This window comes from Chanodichthys erythropterus, chromosome 2 (assembly GCF_024489055.1).
Source record: "Chanodichthys erythropterus isolate Z2021 chromosome 2, ASM2448905v1, whole genome shotgun sequence".
NCBI classification, from domain to species: Eukaryota; Metazoa; Chordata; class Actinopteri; order Cypriniformes; family Xenocyprididae; genus Chanodichthys; species Chanodichthys erythropterus.
The window spans coordinates 13,491,951-13,503,144 of record NC_090222.1 but is presented as its reverse complement, the minus strand read 5'-3'; the positions used below and the strand labels follow the sequence as shown (position 1 = coordinate 13,503,144).

At 36.8% G+C, this 11,194-nt stretch overlaps 1 protein-coding gene and 1 long non-coding RNA gene across 3 annotated transcripts; both read left to right on the top strand.

Annotated features, from left to right (window-relative positions):
• The first annotated feature begins 913 nt into the window (after positions 1-913).
• On the top strand, positions 914-4,480 carry LOC137031052 (uncharacterized). The gene is made up of 5 exons (XR_010896490.1): positions 914-984; positions 3,042-3,121; positions 3,331-3,433; positions 3,520-3,645; positions 3,754-4,480. It is a non-coding gene; the product is annotated as an uncharacterized lncRNA (long non-coding RNA).
• Positions 4,481-9,710: 5,230 nt separating this feature from the next.
• On the top strand, positions 9,711-11,119 carry tmem238a (transmembrane protein 238a). Of its 2 annotated transcripts, none has more exons than XR_010895799.1 (2): positions 9,711-10,192; positions 10,499-11,119. XR_010895799.1 is itself a non-coding variant. In XM_067392864.1 (2 exons), exons 1-2 carry the CDS (start codon positions 10,199-10,201, stop codon positions 10,838-10,840), a joined length of 357 nt encoding a protein of 118 aa, XP_067248965.1. In that variant the 5' UTR covers positions 9,713-10,198; the 3' UTR covers positions 10,841-11,119. The 2 variants fall into 2 exon arrangements, 1 of the variants encoding a protein (XP_067248965.1); XM_067392864.1 differs by having other exon boundaries at positions 9,713-10,213.
• Positions 11,120-11,194: the final 75 nt, after the last annotated feature.

Sequence of the window (11,194 nt, the reverse complement as noted above, 5' to 3'; positions counted from 1 at the left end):
TAATTAGCTAAGTTACTATCGATTATTCAGTTAAGGATAAAGTGTCTTTGAGGTCTATCCACAGCTGAATGAAGCACGAGTGCTCAATCCATCCTTATCATCAACATCTCATTCATACAATGATGGGAAGATGGGAAAATTTTCACATTTTCATGAAAAAATGATGAGACCAGTGATCCACAATATTATCATGGCTTTAGAATTGCTGAGCAGGGAACTTGCGGTATCGCTAGAGATTTACTTCCCTTAAAAGTTTCGATCATCAGTTTACTGGAATAAGTCGTATTGTGTGTATGGCTGTATTACAGTACATTCCATTTGGCTTGAAATGTGTAATATGAAATATGAAAATGTATGGCATTTTTGGGAATACGTAATAACGTTCTCAGCAGAAACTTCTATTTCCAGTTACAATGTCTAAATAGTTGGTGTCAAAATTAATAGCTTGCTTTTACATTATTTATTAATGATACATAATTGATATTGAATATTTCAAAGTCATATATCATGCTGACCACAATGTCTTTTGAAGTTAACAAGGTTAGTGGAACAGATGTTCAAAAGTAATATTCTCATTTATTCTGGTTTTCCCAAGGTTTACAATACCTTTTTTTATTTATTTATTTTTTGATGACTCATGACTGTATTTTCCTTTATACACAGTTTAAGTCAAATAAAAACTAGATGTGCTTCATTGAATGCTTGAATTAGAGCAAGACACGTCATTTCTTCTCTGAAGGGAAGGGGTTTTTTTATTCAGTTCCTTGCTAGCGATGACTAAAATCTGACCAGACCGGTTTAATGTTTTGCTATTGCTCAATTTATTGTGGCCCAGTTAAAGCATGGTCTATATTCTGTGGTTACATAGTGAAAACGGTGACTAATCACTGTCTTCTGTCTTATATAAGAGAACCTGAACCATTCATTCATAATTCTGTGTGATGGAATCAGGGACAACTCTACATTAGATCCTGGTGGACTGAGGTAAAGTCATCTCCTCTTCTTTCTGTCAGTCAATATAGTTTCATACAATTATATTAATAATATATTGAGATATAATTATATACAAACAAAATGTAACATTTAACTGGATAAATAAGGCCCGTTCACACCAAGAACGCTAACTATAATGATAACTATATTAGTGTTTATTCTAAGCGCACACTGCAGTCATCTAGAGCTTTAAATGCTGGAGCTCTTTAAAACAGCATGAGGGATTCTGATTGGCTGTAAATGTTTTTATCTTTCATCAGCTAGAAAAAAAATCTTCTAAAAATCGTTTCTCTGTGATGTTATCGTTATAGTTGTGGTGTGGATTTTCAGAACTATATTTTTATCGTTATCATTCACACCAAGAACAATATCTATATCAGCGTCCACATCGACGAACGACAAAGCTCTGTTCATCAGGTTTGAGCTGGAGCGCTTTAAAGCAGATTAGATTCTGATTGGCTGTCAGTGATTTTTATCGTCCATCAGATCTAAGAATAATAATTTTGAAAGTGACTCCAACTATATCATATATGTGACCCTGGACCACAAAACCAGTCATAAGTCGCACAGGTATATTTAACAATACATTGTATGGGTCAAAATTATCGATTGTTTTTTTTTTTTTATGCCAAAAATCATTAGGATATTAAGTAAAGGTCATGTTCCATGAAGATATTTTGTAAATTTCCTACACTCTAAAAAAATATTTTCATGATTTATCACAAAATTTTTTCTTTTGTCAAATCAACTTCAATAATTAATGTGGTTCAGATAACTGAATATTTTGAGTTTCTGTTGATTAAATCAATCGCCTTCATTGTATTAACTCAAATTTGTAATTTCAATGAACTCAAAATTTTAAGGCAACCATGCAGGTAACTTACTTTTTTAAGTTAAACCAACAATTAATTTTCACAGTGTACCATAAATGTATTAAAAAATTTATGTTTCTGAGTGGATATGTGTTGTTAAGGACATTTGGACAACTTTAAAGGCGATTTTCTCAATATTTGGATTTTTTTGCACCCTCAGATTCCAGATTTTCAAAAAGTTGTATCTTGGCCTATATCCTAACAAACCATACATCAATGGAAAGCTTATTTATTCAGATCTCAGATCATTTTTGTATTTTAAATGATTTTTTTGAAGTATATCAATATTGTAGTGTGAAGTCTGATGTTTAAGAAAATATGAGGGGTTGCAGACTTTATCAATTCTTTCACTGTTTTTTTAAACATTTTTACTGAACTGTACCATAAATGTGTCCTATGTGACATAGCAAAAATTAAGAAAAAACTCTTAATGATATATAAATAGCATGAGAGCGATTTATCTTCATTGCCAGACACTTATTTTCATATAGTACTATTTATTTAATATGAAATTATGAAAAACATTATTTTTTCCCCATGACTAGTTGGACATTTTCAATAAATACGAGACAAAGTTTCCTGTCAACCTTTCAAAACTGCTGAAAATACCATTTTTCATTTAACCTTGAATGTGTCAAAGAAGAAAGAAAATTTAATTTTGATACGAACAATACCATGTTTAAAGAAAAAAAAAATCAACAAAATGAAATGTGACTCCTTGACAGAGCAAATATCTTTGAAACACCCCAAAATATTTTTCAATGTAATTCAGTTGTTTGTTAAAGAAGAAATAACATTTCATTTTGTTACATTATCAACCATGTTTTTTAAAAATCACATTTTTAAAGTATATGGCTGCTCTTTTTAAGGCATCATTTAGATTTTTTTCTAGGATCTTTTCCCTTCTCAGTGGATCCCTGTTTATTTTCTCCCTATTTTATGCTTATTTTCAATTTATAATAGTACAAATTTTCTGCAAAACATCAGAAAAGTTTTTTATCCAATGTAATTATTGCAGTCAAGAATTATATAAACGTTCTAGCCTTTATACATTATGAATCTTGTATATTATAGTTCAATTAAAACATATAATTTCAAAGGTCTTTATTCTTTCAGAATCATGGTCATGGTTATCTCCTGAAATATGTACTAATAAATCTATTCTTCTTTTCCTAGAAGTTATGACTGCACACATTATATGGCACTCCCAAGGACAACACATGAGAAAACTCCTGCCGTGTGTTCTGTTAATATTGGTGAGTCACTGGGAAACAGAATTCCGCTTTGACAAATTTCACAAATATGTGCTTCTGTTGTATAAATAAAGATTCCGTTATTAATCAGAGGTATTTGGAGAATGTTGTGACGCTGTAGTATTTCAAAGGTCGATGTGATGACATCATACAGTTAAGCAACATCAGATCAAAAGTTCAGCTTCCTGAATTGTTAACCTTCTATACCACAGATCGTAGGAGTTGTGACGGGACAGCGCAGTGTGAGCAACAAAGGGGATTGTTCTAAAAATGAATACTGGAGCGACGGGCTCTGCTGTGACAAATGTGCTCCAGGTACAGACTCAAAATGCTGAATCAATGCAGTCAGAGTTTTCAGAGAGTCTGTTCAGTCTCTTCATCTGTCATGTGTTTTTCTTTAGGGTATAAGTTGATAAAGAAATGCTCTAGTGGAGTGCAGTCTGAATGTGTGAAATGTTCAGATGGGACGTACCAAGACAGTATGAATTATTTTCCAAACTGCTTTAGATGCCAGAAATGCACCAAGCGTAAGTGTAACGCAGTTTTATTTCCTTTCATGACTTCTGTAATTAACTTAAAATGATGTTCAAATTACATTTCTTTATATCTTGCTGTGTTGATTGCTTCTCTGACAGGTCATGCAGTGGTGATTTCACCATGTACACACCAAAATAACACAGTTTGTGGATGTCAGCCTGGATACCGGAAAAGATCCTTAGATGGGGATTCATTATTCAGTATTTCATGGGATTGTGTGCCCTTCAAAAGGACTCAAATGCAGAAAATGAATAACGCAGGTCTACCTCAACCACTGTCTGGCATTAGCAATAAAATTAACTCTGATAAAAGTCCACTAAAAGTGAAATGTTTTTTATAAAGTAATGGATATCTTTTATCATAATATTTTTTTTAATTATAAGACTGAATTGTGTTTACTTCATTATCCCTACATTATTTTTTTTTACATATTTTTGTTATTAGTACATTATTTTAGAAAACTGTATGTATCAAATGATAACAGATATTTATTGAATGTTTATTTGTACATCTCTCAGTCATAATTGTAGGCATTGTATTGTATGTTTTGCCCTTACAAAGCTTTGATCTTAAAGCTAAGGATTTGAAGATCATCTTATAAGACATATTATTGGAAAATAGAGTGAAGACTGATATACATTAGGTTATCAGATAACATATAAATAATAACAACTGCATTATTTCATATTTTTGCTAAGTTTGGACCTCTAAATAAACATGTTTTTTCCCTCTAAATTCTCACTAGCCTATATCATGATATATGGACCATTGTATGCCTGATGTAAAACATTAAACACACATGCAAACATATATATATATATATATATTAGTTCAATAAACTTATATTTCAAAAAATATTTTTTCTGCTTTATTTTATATGTCAAGCTTTACAGGGCTCCTTTTTAATGTGTTTGATTTATAGCCCAGGCTATATAAATTTGTGTTAATATATAGTATATAGTCTAATATATAACCATTTATATATAGGGTAAATTGCCCTAATGTGGGACATTTTTTGCATTTCAGACTTCTGTGACATATTGCAATTTGTAGCCAAAACATTAAATTCACACACAATACCATTTTAAAAAACCCAGGATGTCTCCTAATCAAATCAAAAGAGAAAAAAAAGACATTCATAAAAGAAACTAGAATGTACATTTCCTGAAGAAAATGTGAATGGTGCTTGCAGTGGCAAAACTCGGCACTCGGTTGCTAGGCGGTTGCTAAGGTACTTGGGGTGGTTGCTAAGGTGTTGCTAGGTGGTTGCTAGGGTGATCTGTGTGGTTGCTAGGTGGTTGCTAAGGTACTTGGGTAGTTGCTAAGGTGTTGCTAGGTGGTTGCTAGGGTGTTCTGGATGGTTACTATGTGGTTACTATGGTAACCTGAGTGGTTGCTAGGGTGTTGATGGGCAGTTGCTAAGGTACTCGGAGTGGTTGCTAAGGTGTTGCTAGGGTGTTCTTGGTGGTTGCTAGGCGGTTGCTATGGTAAACTTGGTGGTTGCTAGGCTGTTGCTATGCAGTCGCTAAGGTACCTTGGGTGGTCACTATGATGTTGCTAGGCGGTTGCTAGGATGTTCTGGGTGGTTGCTAGGCGGTTGCTATGGTAACCTGGGTGGTTGCTAGGGTGTTGCTAGGCAGTTGCTAAGGTACTTGGAGCGGTTGCTAAGGTGTTGCAAGGCGGTTGCTAGGGTGTTCTGGGTGGTTGCTAGGTGGTTGCTATGGTAACCCGGATGGTTGCTAGGATGTTGCTAGGCTGTTGCTAAGGTACCTGGGGTGGTCACTATGGTGTTTCTAGGCGGTTGCTAGGGTGTTCTGGGTGGATGCTAGGCGGTTGCTATGGTAACCTGGGTGGTTGCTAGGGTGTTGCTAGGCAGTTGCTAAGGTACCTGGGGTGGTCACTACAGTGTTGCTAGGTGGTTGCTAGGGTGTTCTGGATGGTTGCTAGGCGGTTGCTATGGTAACCATGGTGGTTGCTATGGTGTTATTAGGTGGTTGGTAGTTAATCTTCTTAAGTTAGTAATTCTCTTCTTGGTTATGGATGGACTGATTGATAATTGAACATCATCAGAAAAATAATACAATATGATAGTTTTGATGCATTTATTGTAAAGACATTAGGCAACTATTTTCATAGGCTATGTTATGTTATATATAGAAAATAATTAAATGCACAGTCAGAATTCTTCACTGTTCTTCTTCAACAGGCATAGCCTAGGCTTATTTGAAGGCAAAATATAAAATCTTGCAACCTGCAAAAAATAAATTAAAAAAAGCCTTGAACAAACTTTAGGTTGGATTTAACATTGAGTCAAAATTCATAAAAGTGCTGCGAACTGCATAAATGTTTATTTGGCCTAATGTTTTCTATTTCACTAAACAACAAACACATGCATAACAACACTAAAACACTGTAAATAACCATTTTTGTCCCACAAACTAGAGGTCTTCACGGGTCCAAAAATTCATACCCGAACCCGAAGAGACCCGTAAATGTGCTACACGGAACCAACCCGGCCCGACTATTATTTTGAAAGTTGGACCCGAACCCGTGCAGAACCCGTCTGGACCCGATCGGCACATAGGTCTATTCCACATCAAATTGCTATTAATAAGTCAATAAACAAGTACCTGACTGTGATGCACTTGCCAAGAAAGTTCATCCGTTATTCCTTTTACTGTCTATGGTTATTCCTCTCTTGCCGGTTGAAATGCTTAATCCACTCATTATTCCAGCTTTAAAAGTTCACTTGCTATCACGATGACAAATGCGACTTTGCAGTTTTGCATTATTTCGTTGTATCTCGAGACTCGAGTCAACTCACATAATAAACTTTGACTGTTTGCCCTTTTGAACTATAATAACGATTGCTTGTTCAGTAACATGGCCGTTGACATTAGCATTAGCCTACTAATTTGCGGTCATTTCTGTGCTTTCTGAGCCGAGTCTGACCAAAACTTTAGATATAACAAGACGGCATAATGTTATTATAAAAACAGGAGAAAGAAAGTGCGCTCGCATGAGACATGCGCGTTAGCTGGAGCAACCTGAAACATAAGCTTTCACATTCGTGTGATAGTTCATATTTTGTTAATGATTTGAAATAGCTAGGCTATGTTATTTAAATGCGAATGTGCCAGGCTACAAGCAGTTCTTGAGATTTGAAGTTTGTTTGCATTACTGTTGCAAACTAGCCTGACTTCATCATACTCATATTCTAGGCAGAATGTGAGTCTGATACTGCTCCATTGCACTTGAATTATGGGGGCGTGTCTTAACCGAACCAGTAAAAAAACAACAACTCTGCACTCAATTGGATAGACCTACAACCAATCAGAGCAACGCAGTAAGTGACGTATGTTGAACTTGTACTTAAACTTTTGCCGAATCCCGTTGGAAGGACGGCAAACACATCTTTCCCATCGACAAATGCCTTGATTGCGGTTCTTTGTTCGTCTTTTAAAAGTAATGCGCTGTCGATTTCTTTTATTACAGACGTGATAGCGGAATCTAAACATCTTACTTCTCCAGCTGCAGTCATCGTTGGTGAAAACCAATTCAACCCAAGCGCTCTTTGATGACGTGGGTGGTTACGTAACCGCAGATAGCCTGTCCATCATCGATTAATGCCCGCCCTGGCAGTTTGATTGGCTCGGCCTTCTGGGAGCCGAGCATAATTACTCCACAATGGATCGAGTCCAGACCGAACTTCCCGTCCAAAAAATGTTGTGGGCGGGGTTCGGGCTGGCACCCAGGCTAGTTGCACACGATAGGAATAGGAAAACTTGATGATCACCGTTTGCTTGCATTAACTCCGCCCGCTCTGCTGGGGTCACTCGTGTTTTTTCACCTTATTTCCCGGCTCATATACTTTGCAAGTTACAAAACACGCACAGCGCTGACTCCCAACACGGCCAGGTGATCTCCGAATCAAATCGGCTCGGGTATACACACAACGTTAATCAGACCCGGGAACCGAAGTAATAGATTAGGACCCGACCCGGACCTGGCTGACCATTTAAAATATAGTCCCGAACCCGTACGGGTCCCGGGTCTTCTTTGTAGACCTCTACCACAAACCATGCCCCACCACACATTTTTGACTGACTAAAGTACTGTCCCACATTAGGCAATCATACTGTCAGGGGCGGAGCCAGGGGGTGGCCAGGGGTGGCCGTGGCCACCCTTGGCCTAAGCTTGGCCACCCCTTTGGCCACCCCGCTCACAGCTGCTGTTTCTGTCTACTTTTTTGTTGACAAGAATTGCGTTTATTTAAACACAGAACCGTCTCTTTAAGACCAAAAAAACGGGAGACTTTTCAAACGCGCACTCCAACTTCGCCTCAGCGCATCAAACGCGCGCGGAAATGATACAGGTGCCGAATGAGCTTCAGCAGAACAAGTGAACGGCGAACATTATATATAGCTTACTTAAATGTTTCTCAACTGGTGGGTTGCAAGACCGCGCACTTTTCAATCACGCGCAAATACGGCGCGCTGTATAGGCCTATTACTCACTATAAATAAAGCACAAAAGAAACTACGAGCATGCAACGTAATAGTTCTGTCGTCTATTTAGTCATGATATAACCAAAAAGGCAATTAAAGCTGCGTTAATTTTATTATTTGAGGTATACAGTATATAGGCCTATGCGTCACATGAAATATTCTAAGATTCTGCTATGTGAGATCACAGTATGGCACAAAATATGTAATTTTTTAATGCATAAATAAATGTGAGAACTGTGCATTTGTACTAGAATTGTCCTAATTTTGCAAACAAACAAAAATGTATCACATTTACATTCTGGCATTTATGTGCTGTTGACTTCTGCATCAGCAATATGGGAATTCAAAAGAGAATATTTTTTCCCCCTTTGTACTGAGTTTAGGTATGACAGAACTGTTGCAATTATTTATTTTGACAATATAGAAAGTTAAACATTTAGTGTTTACTTTTTTGGTTAGTTTTTGAAACAGACAAACTCAGAATTGTTGAAGTTCATTGATTATTCATAAAATTCAATGAAGGTTGAATAATCTTTGAACTACAGTATGTAGTTAGGCCTATCTGTCTCATCCATGAAGATGCAACAATGCATTGGGGGTTTTGAGAACCCGAACTGACAGAACAAGGTAAACTTTAGCTATAGTGTGAGCCCCTTTATTAACATGCCTGCAGGTGAGGAATGATTAAAAAAAAAAAAAGGTCAAATTCACTCGGCATTCCATGATCTAATTCACTATCTCAATTACAATTAAGTACAAATTAACTGTATTCAGTTGTGTAGGCACAGTCCAGTACATTATATTCAGACTCATTTTTATGTTGAAATAATGAAGATTTCTGTGCCACCCCGGACTCGTTGCTGGCCCCTGCCTGGCCACCCCTGTGAAAAAATCCTGGCTCCGCCACTGCATACTGTCCCGCTTTTTGAAACCATATTTCCCAAAATATAAAATATATAGTTTACACATACATTGTTATAGTATTTTTTGATGGACATACATTTCATAAGCACATTAGGCCAAAAGATATCATGATTTTTTTGTTTAAAATTAATTTATACTCCTTAAAGTCAAGTTTGTCAAAACTCTATGTCATTGACCTTTGGGTGGCTTTCACACAAGGTCCTTCCTTTTTGATGATTGCTACAGTCTCATATATGACTGGACATTTGAGAAGCTATGTGATTTTGATCGCATGGCACCACAGCTTCAGATAACCTATAGTTTCACTGACATTCATGTATTTATGCGGGACCTAAACACTAAACCTTAGGTGTCCCACATTAGGCAGTGTCCCACTTTAGGGCAATTCACCCTAGCCTAAATTAAACTGAGCCTATGAACCTAAAACTTGAGATTCACACACTTTTGAATGAGTGAATGTGTGTTTTGTCTGTAATGCTTCTCAGGCTATAATTGCGTTAAATAGTTGTTTTGATTTCGTAGTTTTGAAGTGTTTTAGTTTCCAGGAAAAGCCTAACCCGGTATGAATGGCGGTGACGCTGGAATGAAACCACGTAAAACACCCACAGCGTCACATCCGCTTATTTATGAGTTTGGGAAGCAGACTAAACCAAGATTTTAAACAAATGACGCAGCCTAAACAAACTGCACGAACACAGACACGTTATTTAAGCGGATAGATAGATAGATAGATAGATAGATAGATAGATAGATAGATAGATAGATAGATAGATAGATAGATAGATAGATAGATAGATAGATAGATAGATAGATAGATAGATAGATAGATAGATAGAATTTAAAGAATTATTAATTAATTCAAAACGCTATTAAAATTTCATTAAAATAAAATATATGCTAAAATAAGCATTCAACTGAATACTGAAACGCGTAGAAAATGCTAGAGCTTGAGGGCGAGCTTATCACGTGACATCACCTGTGTGACGTGAGTCACGTGACGTCGAAACTATTTTTGAGCATAAATGGAAAAATCCGGAAAAACAAAATGTTAAATGAGAGTCTTTCTTGTCGGTTTTAAAAACGAACATAATTTCCGTGATAAAAGGTAAGTATGCCAATCGTTCAGGTGAGATTCAACAGATGCAGCGGGGTTTTCCCAAGCATTTCTTCGGAATAAAAGATATCTTGTTTTATAAACTATAGTATCTTACTGTGCTTTACTTTACATTAAGATAGCCTATTGGTGTAAAATAAATAAATTTCCTTCAGGTAAAGAGTAAATATAGGAATATATTGGTTACAATCTTTGCAAAAATCAAATTTGTTCTTACTAGAACAGTGATTTTTCTTTTTAGGAGTAACACGTTTTCCATCTTTTTTCTTCCCATTTCTGCTATACTCGTCATGTCAGAGGCACGTGATGATGTCTGGTGCTGACCGTGTCGGACTGACCCACTGTAAGTTTGTGCTGGTGTTTGCAATCTTCATGGATCTTCTCGGTGTGTCCACCCTCTTGATCGGCGTCTTCGTCCCTCTTGAAATCGGCGGTCGTGACTTTAGCGATCTGTTGGTGTACTCTGGAGCTGTGCTGGTGTTGATGTCTATGGGGGCCTGGATTATGTGGTACAGTGGGAATATTGATGGTTTAATACCAGAGAAGGAGATGACACCCAAACGCAATGCTGTGGACCGGCTCGCTCGCACCCTCAGTCGGCGCGCACGGAGACCCCACCGCAGCCACAGCACCTCCTGACCTCGGGGCAAGACAGAGAGCACATACACAGGGCTGCTGGAACATCTAAAATCTCAGCTGGAAAAGGAGGAAATGACTCTTACAAGTATGAAGTGTTTGCAACTACTACTACCACAAAACAAGTATGAAACTGAAGTTATTTTGTAGATCTTGTACTGTGGCGCAATATGTAGGCTACAACTCACAAAATGTATTTAAAAAAGCTTGTACACAATTTAGAACAAAGAGTGAAAACTATTTCTACTGTTTTTCTATTTCTGTATTTCTTTTTGCAATAAAACTTTTTAAATGCACCTTTTGGTGTGCTAAATATGATTAAATTTGAAACACTGATACATTTTTCATAATTTAAAA